At 43.7% G+C, this 12,141-nt stretch overlaps 1 protein-coding gene across 4 annotated transcripts in view; it reads left to right on the top strand.

Moving 5' to 3' along the window:
* The window catches only part of LOC137439004 (laminin subunit gamma-1-like), a 241,952-nt gene that overhangs the window by 199,688 nt on the left and 30,123 nt on the right, over positions 1–12,141 (top strand). For all 4 annotated transcript variants that reach the window (XM_068134563.2, XM_068134561.2, XM_078767619.1 and 1 more), the window contains 3 exons: positions 1,535–1,756; positions 4,513–4,695; positions 4,799–5,044. In XM_068134563.2, coding sequence (XP_067990664.2) covers positions 1,535–1,756; positions 4,513–4,695; positions 4,799–5,044 — 651 coding nt within the window. The remainder of the gene's footprint in view (positions 1–1,534; positions 1,757–4,512; positions 4,696–4,798; positions 5,045–12,141) is intronic.

A 12,141-nucleotide genomic window follows, 5' to 3' on the forward strand; every position in this document is an offset into this window, starting at 1 on the left:
TATTAAGACCCCTGAGACTCTTAAGACCTCTTTTACCTCTAAGACACTTTAAACACTTTAGACACCGTTAGATACTTTCACCCTTTAGACCTTCTATATCCTTTGGACCCTGAGAATCTTTAGACCATTGCACCATTTAAGTCCTTTCAAACCGCTTACACCCTTCATACAGATTAGATGGCTTGGACCATTGACCATTTAGAGCTTTAGACCACTTGGACATTTTATTATTACAAATAAATTACAAAGAAATAATATCACCAATATTACAAATACATTTGTACAAAAGAAATGTTTGTATTATGATTGGTGTAAATCAGGACAACACAGCAACTCACGCACAGTCATTATCCTCAATTAAATCAAGCCTGTGCCTCTGTAGCGACGTGTGGTGAGGTCAGCGTTGCGAGCTGATCCATGCTAGTTACTAAATGAAGTGAGAGGATTCCACTTGGTGAAAAATCTGAAGTGGTGTTTTCTTCCAAATCCAGTGAATGATTTAAGCCTGGGATTTGTTGAAACCGGGAGGAAGTAAAATCAAGGTTTGGAACACTTGGGCAACATAGCTGGGCATCGTGACACAGTCTGTAATAAGACATCGTTGTGTCCATCTTGGCCACATATTTGACCCTGAGAAGCACTGTCATTATCTCCACCCAAAGGTGTTTTTCTTTTTTCACCCCTGTTATGTTTTCACCCTGTGTGTTTGTCTGTGGAGCAGGATATCTCAAAAAGTTGTGGATCGATTTGGCCAGAATTAGGTGGACAGATTGGGTGTGTGTGACAAGGACGAATTTATTTGATTTTGGTGAAGATCCAGATCCGGATCTAAATTCGAGAATTCTTAAGTGATTCTTCACAATTGAGATATGGGACCAAAAACATAATACTGCAAAGCAACATATGTCAAAACGTTGTGGACGAGTTGTGACCAAACTAGGTGGATGAGTTGGTTAGGTGACAAGAACAAGCCGATTTGGGTCAGGTCCGGATCCAGATCCGGCCAATCAGTATTCTTTAAAAAAACACGTAAACTGTTCAACCTGGCTGAGGTATGTCCTCCACCAAGTGCCATTCTAGTTCTAGAAGTGATGCTGCCAGTAAACATTTAAAGTTGCATTTTGATTAGTGGCAAGTTATAGGCCAGAAACTGGTGAAACAATTGACAATACACACCTCTAATACACGCTGCAGAAAACGGGATGGTGTAAGGTGCTTATGAAGGGTAAAACATGAAAACAACACTGCATCGCTCATACACCTCCTCCATGACCCCCACATGAAGCCTGCTGACTTTGTCACCTCACACTGCCATCTCATTTACAGGCAAACACTACGCACCCTCATTGACAAACAGAACCTATCACTCACAAATTACACAACCAGCTTGCTAGCTACCTTGACATTAAGATATTGAAGTTGTGAGCAAGTACACAGAGAGCGGTGTGAATATCACACAAATGTTATGAATCTAATGAACGTTTTGTGTATTTATTTAATCATGCCAAATCTTGTAATCCCACTTCAACCACAGGTACTGGTTTCTTGGACTCTGTGGCTCTTATGACAGCACGTCCAGGTTACGGCCCTGCTGCAACCTGGGTGGAGCACTGTGTTTGCCCCACAGCCTATGTAGGCCAATTTTGTGAGTCGTGTGCAATTGGATACCGAAGAGATCCCTCAAGGGGAGGCCCACTTGCAGCCTGCATCCCTTGCTCTTGCTTTGGGTCTAGCCATGGTTGTGACGCAGAAACGGGTAAGGATATGGAAAACATTTGCATGCATAAAATCGTGGCTCAGCACAATTAATAATTAGCATTCCACATGTTTCTGCTTGATCATCTTTAGCAGTTAGCTTAGTAATATGTTATTCTAATATGCCTGTAGCTTGCAAGCATGCCCCACCAATATATATATACTGTATATATATACAGGGGGCTGCAAAAGTAGGTATACAGTAAGGATTATACCAGTATTACGTTTATGTAATTATTTGTAATTTAGGTAAATGTAATTATTTGTAATCTGTAATTTAGGGATTAATATGTTTATTATTGATATGTTTATTATTTATATGTTATTATTGATATGCTTGTATAATCAATAAAATGCGTTTTGTGCGCACGTTTTGTTTTTCATTACTGTATACCTACTTTTGCAGCCCCCTGTATATATATATACATACACATACATCAACCATTATATGCATGCAGTGTTGGTGTGAGGCGTTTCTGAGGTTAACCCAAAGTCTCAATACGTCAGTGGGCTGTCGCTTTTTAAGGGATGAGGTCCTCGGGTTCGAGTCCTGGATTGAGTCAGAATTTTATCAAACTAGCCACATGCAGGAATTTACTCCAGTTTTTAATCATTTATGGTGTGTGTGTGTGTGTGTGTGTGTGTGTGTGTGTGTGTGTGTGTGTGTGTGTGTGTGTGTGTGTGTGTGTGTGTGTATACATACATATATATATGATGTGCAAAGATGTGCAACTTTGGATTCAACTACAATATTTGTTCTTACCTGTCAAATTTGTTGGTTTTTGTCCAATATCACACAGGCCTCGTTAAATGTTTCTTTATTGTGGTGAAAAAAAATGGTTCAACAAGCAATAAGGAGCGATATCATTTGTAATTGATGAAGTGCCTCGGATGACAGCTGCCACACAGACGCCAAAGTTGTCGATGACTCAGCTGAAAATTGGTGCTGTATGCATCCAACTTCCTCTTTGATGGTATTTTACAACTCCTGCAGTTTGTGGGTTATTTTCGTAAACTTTAGCTTTGAGGGGTCTCCATAGGTAGTAGTCAGGAGGAGACAGATCTGGGGAGTAGGGAAACCATGGTTTGTCCGTCCGTCAAGAAATGAGTCGATCACCTGAGATATGCCATCTCAAAAACTCCAAGGCACCAATAGACGTATGCGGGTGGTGGTGCGCCATCTTGCTGGAAGATAACTGAATTCATAGTGATGCTTACTTTTTTCTTCAGTGCCAGAAGGAATGTTCTCTGCAGCATGTCCACACATCGTATCTATCTGCGTTGACTGTCACTGCTTGTCTGGCTTTGTTCTCAAAGAAGAAAGGTCCCACATCAGGCCTACTACATCAGATAGCACACCGAACCCTTACTTTGGCTACAGAAACTGGTTGTTCCATATGTTCGTGATGTTGTTGTTCTGCCCAAAATCGTTTGTTCACGTGGCTGCTGATGTTGAAGTGGGCCTTATCACTAAAGAAGGTGTTGTGAGTGTAGAAAATCCTGATCTTTGATTCACTGGGCAATGGCCGTGCAAAGTTCGAATCTCTCCCTCTTCTTCATTTTGGTCTGGTGTTGCAGTAACTGTACAAAATATCTCATACGGATGCAGTTTCTGATTGCCATGCATGAGTCTGTCAAACGTCGTGCAAGAAGTTCCCACCAGCTGTACAAGTCGTTGTGTCAACTTTTTCGGAGAAGCCTGCAAAGCTTATGTTGCCAGGTGTTCTCACTGAAGGTTTTACATTTCCATTGATTTTAAACTTTTCAAAAATACATTTAATGGTTTTGAATTGTGAAATTCTTGCCTTTTGATAGATCCTATGAAATTGCCTTTGTGTCGAAGCAATACTTTAGCACAAAAACATCTTTAAAATGAGTGTCCACTTGTCTGCTGGGCACAGTGAAATAATTGTTTCATGAAGAGCTTCATGAAATGGGTTTCCATGGCCAAGCAGCCACACACAAATCAAAGATCACCATGTGCAATGCCAAGCGTTGCGTGGAGTGGTGTAAAGCTCGCCACCATTGGACTCTGGAGCAGTGGAAACGCGTCATCTGGAGTGCTGAATCATGCTTCACCATCTGTCAGTCCGACGGACGAATCTGGGTTTGGTGGACGCCAGGAGACGCTACCTGCCCTAATGCATAGTACCAACTGTAAAGTTTGGTGGAGGAGGAATAATGGTCTGGGGCTGTTTTTCATGGTTCGGGGTCGGCCCCTTAGTTCCAGTGAAGGGAAATCTTAACGCTACAGCATACAATGACATTCTAGACGATTGTGTGCTCCCAACTTTGTGGCAACAGTTTGGGGAAGGCTCTTTCCTGTTTCAGCATGACAATGGCCCCATGCACAAAGCGAGGTCCATACAGAATTGGTTTGTCGAGATCGGTGTGGAAGAACTTGACTGGCCTGCACAGAGCCCTGACCTCAACCCCATCGAACACCTTTGGGATGAATTGGAATGCTGACTGCAAGCCAGGGCTAATGGCCCAACATCAGTGCCCGACCTCACTAATGTTCTTGTGGCTGAATGGAAGCAAATCCCCGCAGCAATGTTCAAACATCTAGTGGAAAGCATTCTCAGAAGATTGGAAGCTGTTACAGCAGCAAAGGGGGGCCGAACTCCATATTAATGCCCTTCATTTTGGAATGAGATATTCGATGTTCAGGTGTCCACATAATTTTGATCATGTAGTGTATATATTTCTTAAATATATAATTTAATTCCATTCCGACTCTCCACCCTCCCATTTCAGGTGCATGCCGTTGTGATCACCACACTGCGGGGTTGCGTTGCGAGCGGTGTGCAGATGGATTCTACGGTAATCCAACAGAAGGTGCTAGGTGTCAACAATGTCCCTGCCCTCGTGGCTCCAGCTGTGTTAAAAAACCAGACACCCAAGAGATCGTTTGCACTGAATGTCCATTGGGATTGTCTGGTGAGTCGAAATTTAACGTTGATTCACAGTTTTTATCATGTAATTTTGAATATCCACCAAGAGGTTATCATCACTATATTCTTGATCATGTGTTGATCTTCAGGCAAACACTGTGAGCTGTGCAGTGATGGTTATTACGGTGACCCACAAGGCCTAATGGGATCTATACGGCCTTGCGTGGCCTGTGACTGCAGCAACAATGTGGACGTCAATGCAGTGGGGAACTGTGACCGCAACACCGGCGAGTGTCTGAAGTGTGTGTACGACACAGCGGGATTTTTTTGCGACCGCTGCAGAGAGGGCTTCTACGGAAATGCTCTAGCCAGTGTCCCTGAACAGAAATGCCGATGTGAGTTTGTTCTTTATAAACATGTTCTATTAATACACTTCCAGTTGTATTTACCTCATTTTTGGTCTTCTATTTTAATGACCCTTCCAGGTTTATTCACCCACTTTTTATTCTAGTGCTGTTTTTTCGGTTTCATTAACCATCCTTTTTTCTGCTGACCCGTAGTTTATTCAACTCACTTGTTTTGTCTTTAAAAAGCAAAATCTATTCTCGCTTTATGCAGGCTGATGAAATGGATCCTGATACTTATTGTAGCCCTCAAAAGGAAAGGTTGGAAGATAACATTGTATTCTCAACCTTTGAGGACATTCTTGTGTGGGGTGGGGAAGAAGATTCATCATCAGCTCAGAGCAGATGCACGCCCGTATTGAGTTGTTCACTCCTGCTTGAGTTTTCTATGTTGGATATATTAATTTATCAGAAATAGCTTGTGTTGTTTCCCTTTAATTTTACTGTTCAGATCTTCTTCTGTGAACCACAGACAGGATGGTATGTGGCAGGCATTATCTGTTGGTCAGGATCCATGTAGCAGTAGCTAGTGTGGCAGTTGCAATCCCTGTCCACAACACTAAAAAAACCACCTTTAGAGGCCATTTTTCCCCGCAAGCGGGGGTTGGCCTTTTTCGGGGACCGTGGTTGTTGTTGTTTTTTGGTCCCCTTTTTGAAGCAATGTTTTACGGCCGGATGCCCTTCCTGACGCCAACCCTTTTTGTCGCCTTTTTACGACAACCAGGGAATTACCAGTGAACTGGTACTCAATTTGCCGACCTCGGAAGGTATGACAGGCTGAGTCAACCCCCTGGCGTTAATTCAGCGATTGACCGGGATTCGAACCCAGGATCCCTAGGATCCTAAGCCCTTACCCTAGCCGCTTGCCCAACACCAGGGCTACACCAGGGCTGTCCACAACACTGAAGGAATATATACATGTATATAATTATATATATATCAAGACCCAGCCAACATCTCTGAACTGTAATTGGAAGGAATAACCAATCAGCTCTCACCTAATCAAGTACCTCAGGTGGTTAGGATTTGCATAAATTAACCCCCATGCTCTTCCAGCCAAAGAACTCTGATTAAAGCAACCAAGGAAAGATCACCAGGTAGACCCTTTGCTGTTTCAAACCCTAACCGGGTTCCTCAACAGCTGCAGTATGTACAGTAGTACATACATGAGAATCCTAATACTGCACAAAAATTAAATAAATAATCTCACACTATTCACCGAAGAAGAGAAACGTACACCGCCACCACTTACCTTGTGTAGCTATTCTTGGTTGCTTTATGCAGCTTTTCTAGCGTGAAGAGTATGAGGGATAGTATATAAATATTTATTAATTTTTTACAACATCTCTTTTATGAAATGTTTCTTCTCTTTTTTACTTGTCCTTTTTATTAACCCATTTTGTTCTTCTCAGGTGATTTTTCTCTTCAAGATTAGGAAAATAGGTAAATTGATTTAGAAAAGCGTATATATCATGTTAATGGAAAAACTGGTGTTAAAAGCACTGGGTAACTTCCCTGGGTTGGGTTGTGGAGGTGTGTGTTGGGATGGTGCTGAGGTGTCGTCCACCAGACGACGGTCCCCTTGACGTCTGGGTCGGGCTTGGGGAGTCATGGATTCACTGGATCATGGGATGTGGTGCTGTCGGTATCTATGTAGGAGGACGAAAGTCAGAGTCTTCAATTCCTTGGTGCTTCCAGTCTTGCTCTACAGATGTGAGACTTGGACCCTCACCAAGGTCCAGAGAATGAGACTTAACTCCTTCGGAACCAAGTCTCTTCGGAGAATCCTTGGCTATCGCTGGTCAGACTTTGCGTGCAACGAGCGGTTGCTGAGAGGGACTCAGATGAGATTCGTTACCTGCATGGTCTGTGAGCGTCATCTGCGGCTGTATGGAAATGTGGCTCGTTTTCCGGACGCTGATCCAGCTCACCAGATGCTCTCGGCAAAGGAGCCTCGTTCGTGGAGGAGGCCAACGGGCCGACCGCGTGCCTTGTGGTTGCAGCAGGTCGATCGGCATCTCAAGGAGATAGGGATGGGCCAGGCATCAGTCTGGGGGACGGCCAGACGGAGGCCCCTTGAGTACCGTCGGAAAGTGTATGTGGCGACGCGCTGCTCCGGTGCATGCACCCATACCTGACCTGACCTGACCTGGTGTTGGTACATAGAAAGCAAGTAGATTGATAGCTTGGGGTGAGTGCTTTTTTTGGAGAAATAACAGGTGTTAAGAATTGTAACTCTTATACAAAATCGCAATGCCATGCATCATCATTGACAACACAAAAAACCCCCTTTATTGCTGCTTTAGGGATTTGGAAAATCTCAGACTGTCTGATTAAACGACGGATCATAAAAGTCACCCACATGGCGCTGTGGGTGGTAATGTATCCACGACAGCAGCTGCAGTGACCCGCCGTGCGGGAAGATTTCCACACGATCTGTGACGTTGACAAGTCCGCAGTTATTCTTGGATGACTGGGGCCTTCAAAAGAGTCCCGTTTATTAAAAGCTCATGGAAATGTCCCTTTTTACCCGCACCATAAATAACTTGCTAAATGCTCGGATGTCCAGTTATCGTGATCCAATTTTGTTCACTTGGGACATTTCAACCGACAATTAAATTATTGGGAAAAGATTCAAAGTGTTCATGCTCTGCTGCCTCAATGCCAAACAGGAAATTAGAGCTGTCTCCCTCGACATATCACGTGCCTTCGACACGGTCTGGCACCCCGCTCTGCTCACCAAACTCTCCTCCTTTGGTATCCATGGAAATCTCCACGCATGGCTGGCGGACTTCCTCTCTAGTCGTCGTCAACGTGTGGCCCTGAATGGGTTTCTCTCATCTCCTCTTCCTGTTCAGGCTGGAGTTCCCCAAGGCAGTGTTCTGGGCCCCGTGCTTTTTCTGGTCTTCATCAATGATCTCTCTGACTCTCTCGAAAATCCTCTCTATCTCTTTGCTGATGACTCCACTCTCTGCCGCTCCATTCCTCTTCCCTCAGATCGGCAGTCTGCTGCCTCCTCACTCTCTGAAGACCTGGACAAAATCACAGACTGGTCAAACAAGTGGAACATGTCTTTCAATCCTGACAAATCTCACACTCTTACTATGTCTCTCCGAAAAGATCGACTGGACAACCCTCCCATCTACTTTCTCAACAATCCTCTCCAAGAAGTTCTGTCGCTCAAGATTTTGGGTCTCACTATCTGCCATGATCTTTCTTGGGAAAACCACATTTCCAAGCTGGCCTCCAAAGCCAGTCGCCGACTGGGCATCCTCCGTCGTGCGAAGTCCTTCCTCGGCACACCTGAGCTCCTCACCACATACAAGGCTTTCATCCGCAGCTCAATGGAATACTGTTCTCCCCTATGGGCCGGTGCTCCTGCCTCACACCTAGCTCGGCTTCACGCTGTTGAAACCAAAGCTTTCAGAATTATTGGAATCTCCCGCGATGAAGCTATCTCTGAGGGCCTTTCACTCACTCACCGCAGGCAGGTAGGTGGTCTTTCTGTCTTCTACCGACTCCTCTCCGGCCTTGCACCCCCAGCTCTCTCTGTGCTCTGTCCCCCAAATATTCCTACAGGTCGCACAAGATCTGCCAGCAACCCTCTGATGGTTAAACTGCCGAAATCTCGGCTCTCTGCTCACCTTCACTCTTTCATTCCTCTTTTCTCCCGCCTCTGGAACAAACTCCCTCACTCCCTTCAATCCCACTCCTCCCTCCAGGTCTTTAAAACAGCTGTTCACCACCATCTCTTATCTTCCCCCATCCAAAACCTTGATCTTTTCTACCCCCGCTAATTCACCCCAGATCCACCTTGTTTGAAATTCCAACTTCTTTCCTGGAAGTCCTGGCAGTGTCCATATGTTTTATACCTCTCCCACCGCCCCCTGCCCACGCCCCCCCCCCCCCAAGCCCTCGCCCTCTCTCAGATCTCTCGATGTCTCCATGTCTCTCGGTCACTGCTCTCAAATGTTGTGTTTGTGTCCTTCCCCCTCTCTCCCCATCTTGTCTACCGCTCCCTATGTTATATGTTTTATGTGTCGGTTTGTCTTTCTGGGTGATTAATGTTCGCTCTTTCACGAGCCTCGACCTTGTATACAAAAAAAAAAAAAAAAAAAAAAATGCGTGTGTGCGCGTGTACGGGTCCTAACAATCAGTATTGTCGGAACGTGTGTGACTCGTACATCATCCATCTATCACTGTGTGCATGACATCGTTACGAGTGGAGAAATGGAGCTTGAAAGGTTCTTCCTCGGTGAATTGGGATCAACTGGTGTTCGATTATCCATGGAAAAGATTATTTACCAAGACTTTCGGGATACAGAGAGAGTGCATTGCAATCGAACACAGGGAGACTTTACTTGCACAGGGAAAATCGTAGTTTTTAATTATTTATTTTTTATTTATTTATTTTTAAAAAAATTTGTACACAAGATCGAGGCTCGTGTAAGAGCTAAAATTATTGTCCACATGTCCACATGAATGCACGCTCCGTGGCATTTGTACAAAGTGAACGTTGATCGTGTCGGCCTTGGGATTAATCAACTCCATATTGCATCACCCACACATGGTCGTCCCACTTGGCTCCATTGTACGGCAAGAGGTCAGCACTTTGCTAAACCAATAAACATGTCGTGCTTGAGCAGTGACATCACCTTCTGAAATGCGTGGCACACCAAGGTCCACATCCCGTCTTTAAGTACGTGCGATGGTGTTATTTATACACCAGGGTGCGGCTGTTTACAGGTATCGTGCACAATATGTATTCAGTGTAAATCAGCCTGTTACTTACACTTAGTAAGTACAGTTAGATATGCTACTTAGTGCGGACCAATGTTTTTACATTATACGGGTGTATGCGCCATATATGTTCATGAAAAGCATGTGACGGATTGTGACGTCATCGCATTCACTGGCGTTGATTACCGAATACCACCGACTCCGCTTTGAAATGTGGACTTCGGTGACTGTTGGGTCCAATTGGTACATGCAGCCATTCAGCCACAATACTTTTACCTTCCCCCACCCCCCCCCCCCCCCCAAAGGTGGATGGGGTTATGTTTCCACCCCTGTCTGTCTGCTTGTCTGTCTGCTTGTCTGTCCGTTTGTCTGCCCGTTTGTGAACTAAATATCTCACAAAGTTGTGGATGGATTCGGACGAAATTTGGCAGAGATGTAACGTATGTGACAAGGACGAAATGATTAGATTTTGGTGAATATCCGGATTCGGATCCGGCTACTAGAATCTTTAAGTGATTCTTCACCATTGGGAGATAGGGCCAAAAATGATACATGGCAGGATATATCAAAATGTTGTGGACGGATTTGGACGAAACTTGGTGAACTGGTTGGGTGTCTGACAAGCACGATGCGATTCGATTTTGGTGAAGATCTGAATATGGATTCGGATGTGAGAATTCTTTAATTTTTAAGTGATTCTTCACCATTGGGAGATAGGGCCAAAAAGGATACATAGCAGGATATCTCAAAAAGTTAAGGATGGATTTTTACGAAACTTGGTGGACCGGTTGGGTGTCTGACAAGGGAGAATACATTCGATTTTGGTGAACATCTGAATATGGATTCGTATATGAGAATTATTTAATTCTTTTTATTGATTCATCACCATTGGGAGATCAGGCCAAAAGCGATACATAGCAGGATATCTCAAAAAGTTATGGATGGATTTGGACGAAACTTGTTGGACAGGTTGTGTGTGTGACAAGGAAGAATCGATTCAATTTTGGCGAAGATCCCGATCTGGATCCAGCGAGTTGAATTTTTGACATAATTCTTCACCATTGAGTGATATGGCCAACTAGGCGGAGGTATGCTCGCTACTGAGTGCTGTTCTAGTTTATATCATCTGTTGTCGTCTATCTGACTCAAATGTTTCCACATTAGTTAAGATAAAGCATCCGGTTGCTGTGTCTGCAACACATTTATTCACATTTGTTTTGTTTTGTTGTGCACAGAGTGAAGGTCTTTCAGTTGTTACCCCACACATGCAAAGCGAAAAGCGGGGTTAAGCAATTGGCTCACTTTTGTCTACAAACATCAGTTTATGATCGAGAAACAACTTAATTTCAATTGAATGGTATATTTTGAGAACGGAACTGAAAACGAACCTGCAGTGCAGCACTACTTTGGCTCTGAAATTGTTGTGCAAATCACGCATGTGCAGGGAGGAATGAGTTAATATTTTTACTCTGTCGGCTTGACAATCCAACAAAATTGAAAATCATTCCAAACAAGAAACTTACTGTGTTTAAAGAAGTCATAAATGACAGAAACACCAGGCACGGATAACTAATGCAACATGTTAAATCAGGTGGTGTAAAAGACGCTGCATCAACAGTGGCAAACTTCCGGTATTCATTTTTTTTCTACAACATTTAAAATCCTTATTTTATTTCAATTCAATTGTATACTTGAACACTGCCTATGGCACTGGGTGCCTTGAATGAGCGCATGGCATCATGAAATCAGGAGATTACCAAGGCATTTTGGAGCGCAATGTTCAACCCAGTATCAGAAAACTGGGTCTCCGTCAAAGATCATGGGTCTTGTAGCAGGACAATGACCCCAAACACACTCGAAAAAGCACCCAGGAAAGGTTCAAGACAAAACACTGGACTGTTCTGAAATGGCCAGCAATTAGTTCAGATCTAAATCCCATTGAACACCTGTGGGGAGATCTGAAAACAGCAGTTGGGAGAAGGCACCCTTCAAATCTGTGGAAAATGGAGCAGTTTGCACAAGAAGAGTGGGCCAAACTGCCAGTAGAGAAGTGTAGGAAACTCATTCATGGCTATAGGAAGCGCTTGACTGCAGTTATTTTGTCCAAAGGCTGTGTGTGCTACCAAATATTAAGTTCAGCGTGTCAATAATTTTGTCAATGCCATTTATTTTTATTTTCTGATTTAAAATAATATATTAAGTTCTGAATCAAAAACAAAGGTTCTGTAATATTAACAGTGAAATAAAGAATTGTGGAGACCAAATAATTTTGTCAATTTCAACTTATTTTTTGAGAAAATTGTGAGTTATTTGAAAAAAGTGCAAAGGTGCCAATATTTTTGGCCACG

This window comes from Myxine glutinosa, chromosome 13, assembly GCF_964187855.1.
Source record: "Myxine glutinosa chromosome 13, kmMyxGlut1.1, whole genome shotgun sequence".
NCBI classification, from domain to species: Eukaryota; Metazoa; Chordata; class Myxini; order Myxiniformes; family Myxinidae; genus Myxine; species Myxine glutinosa.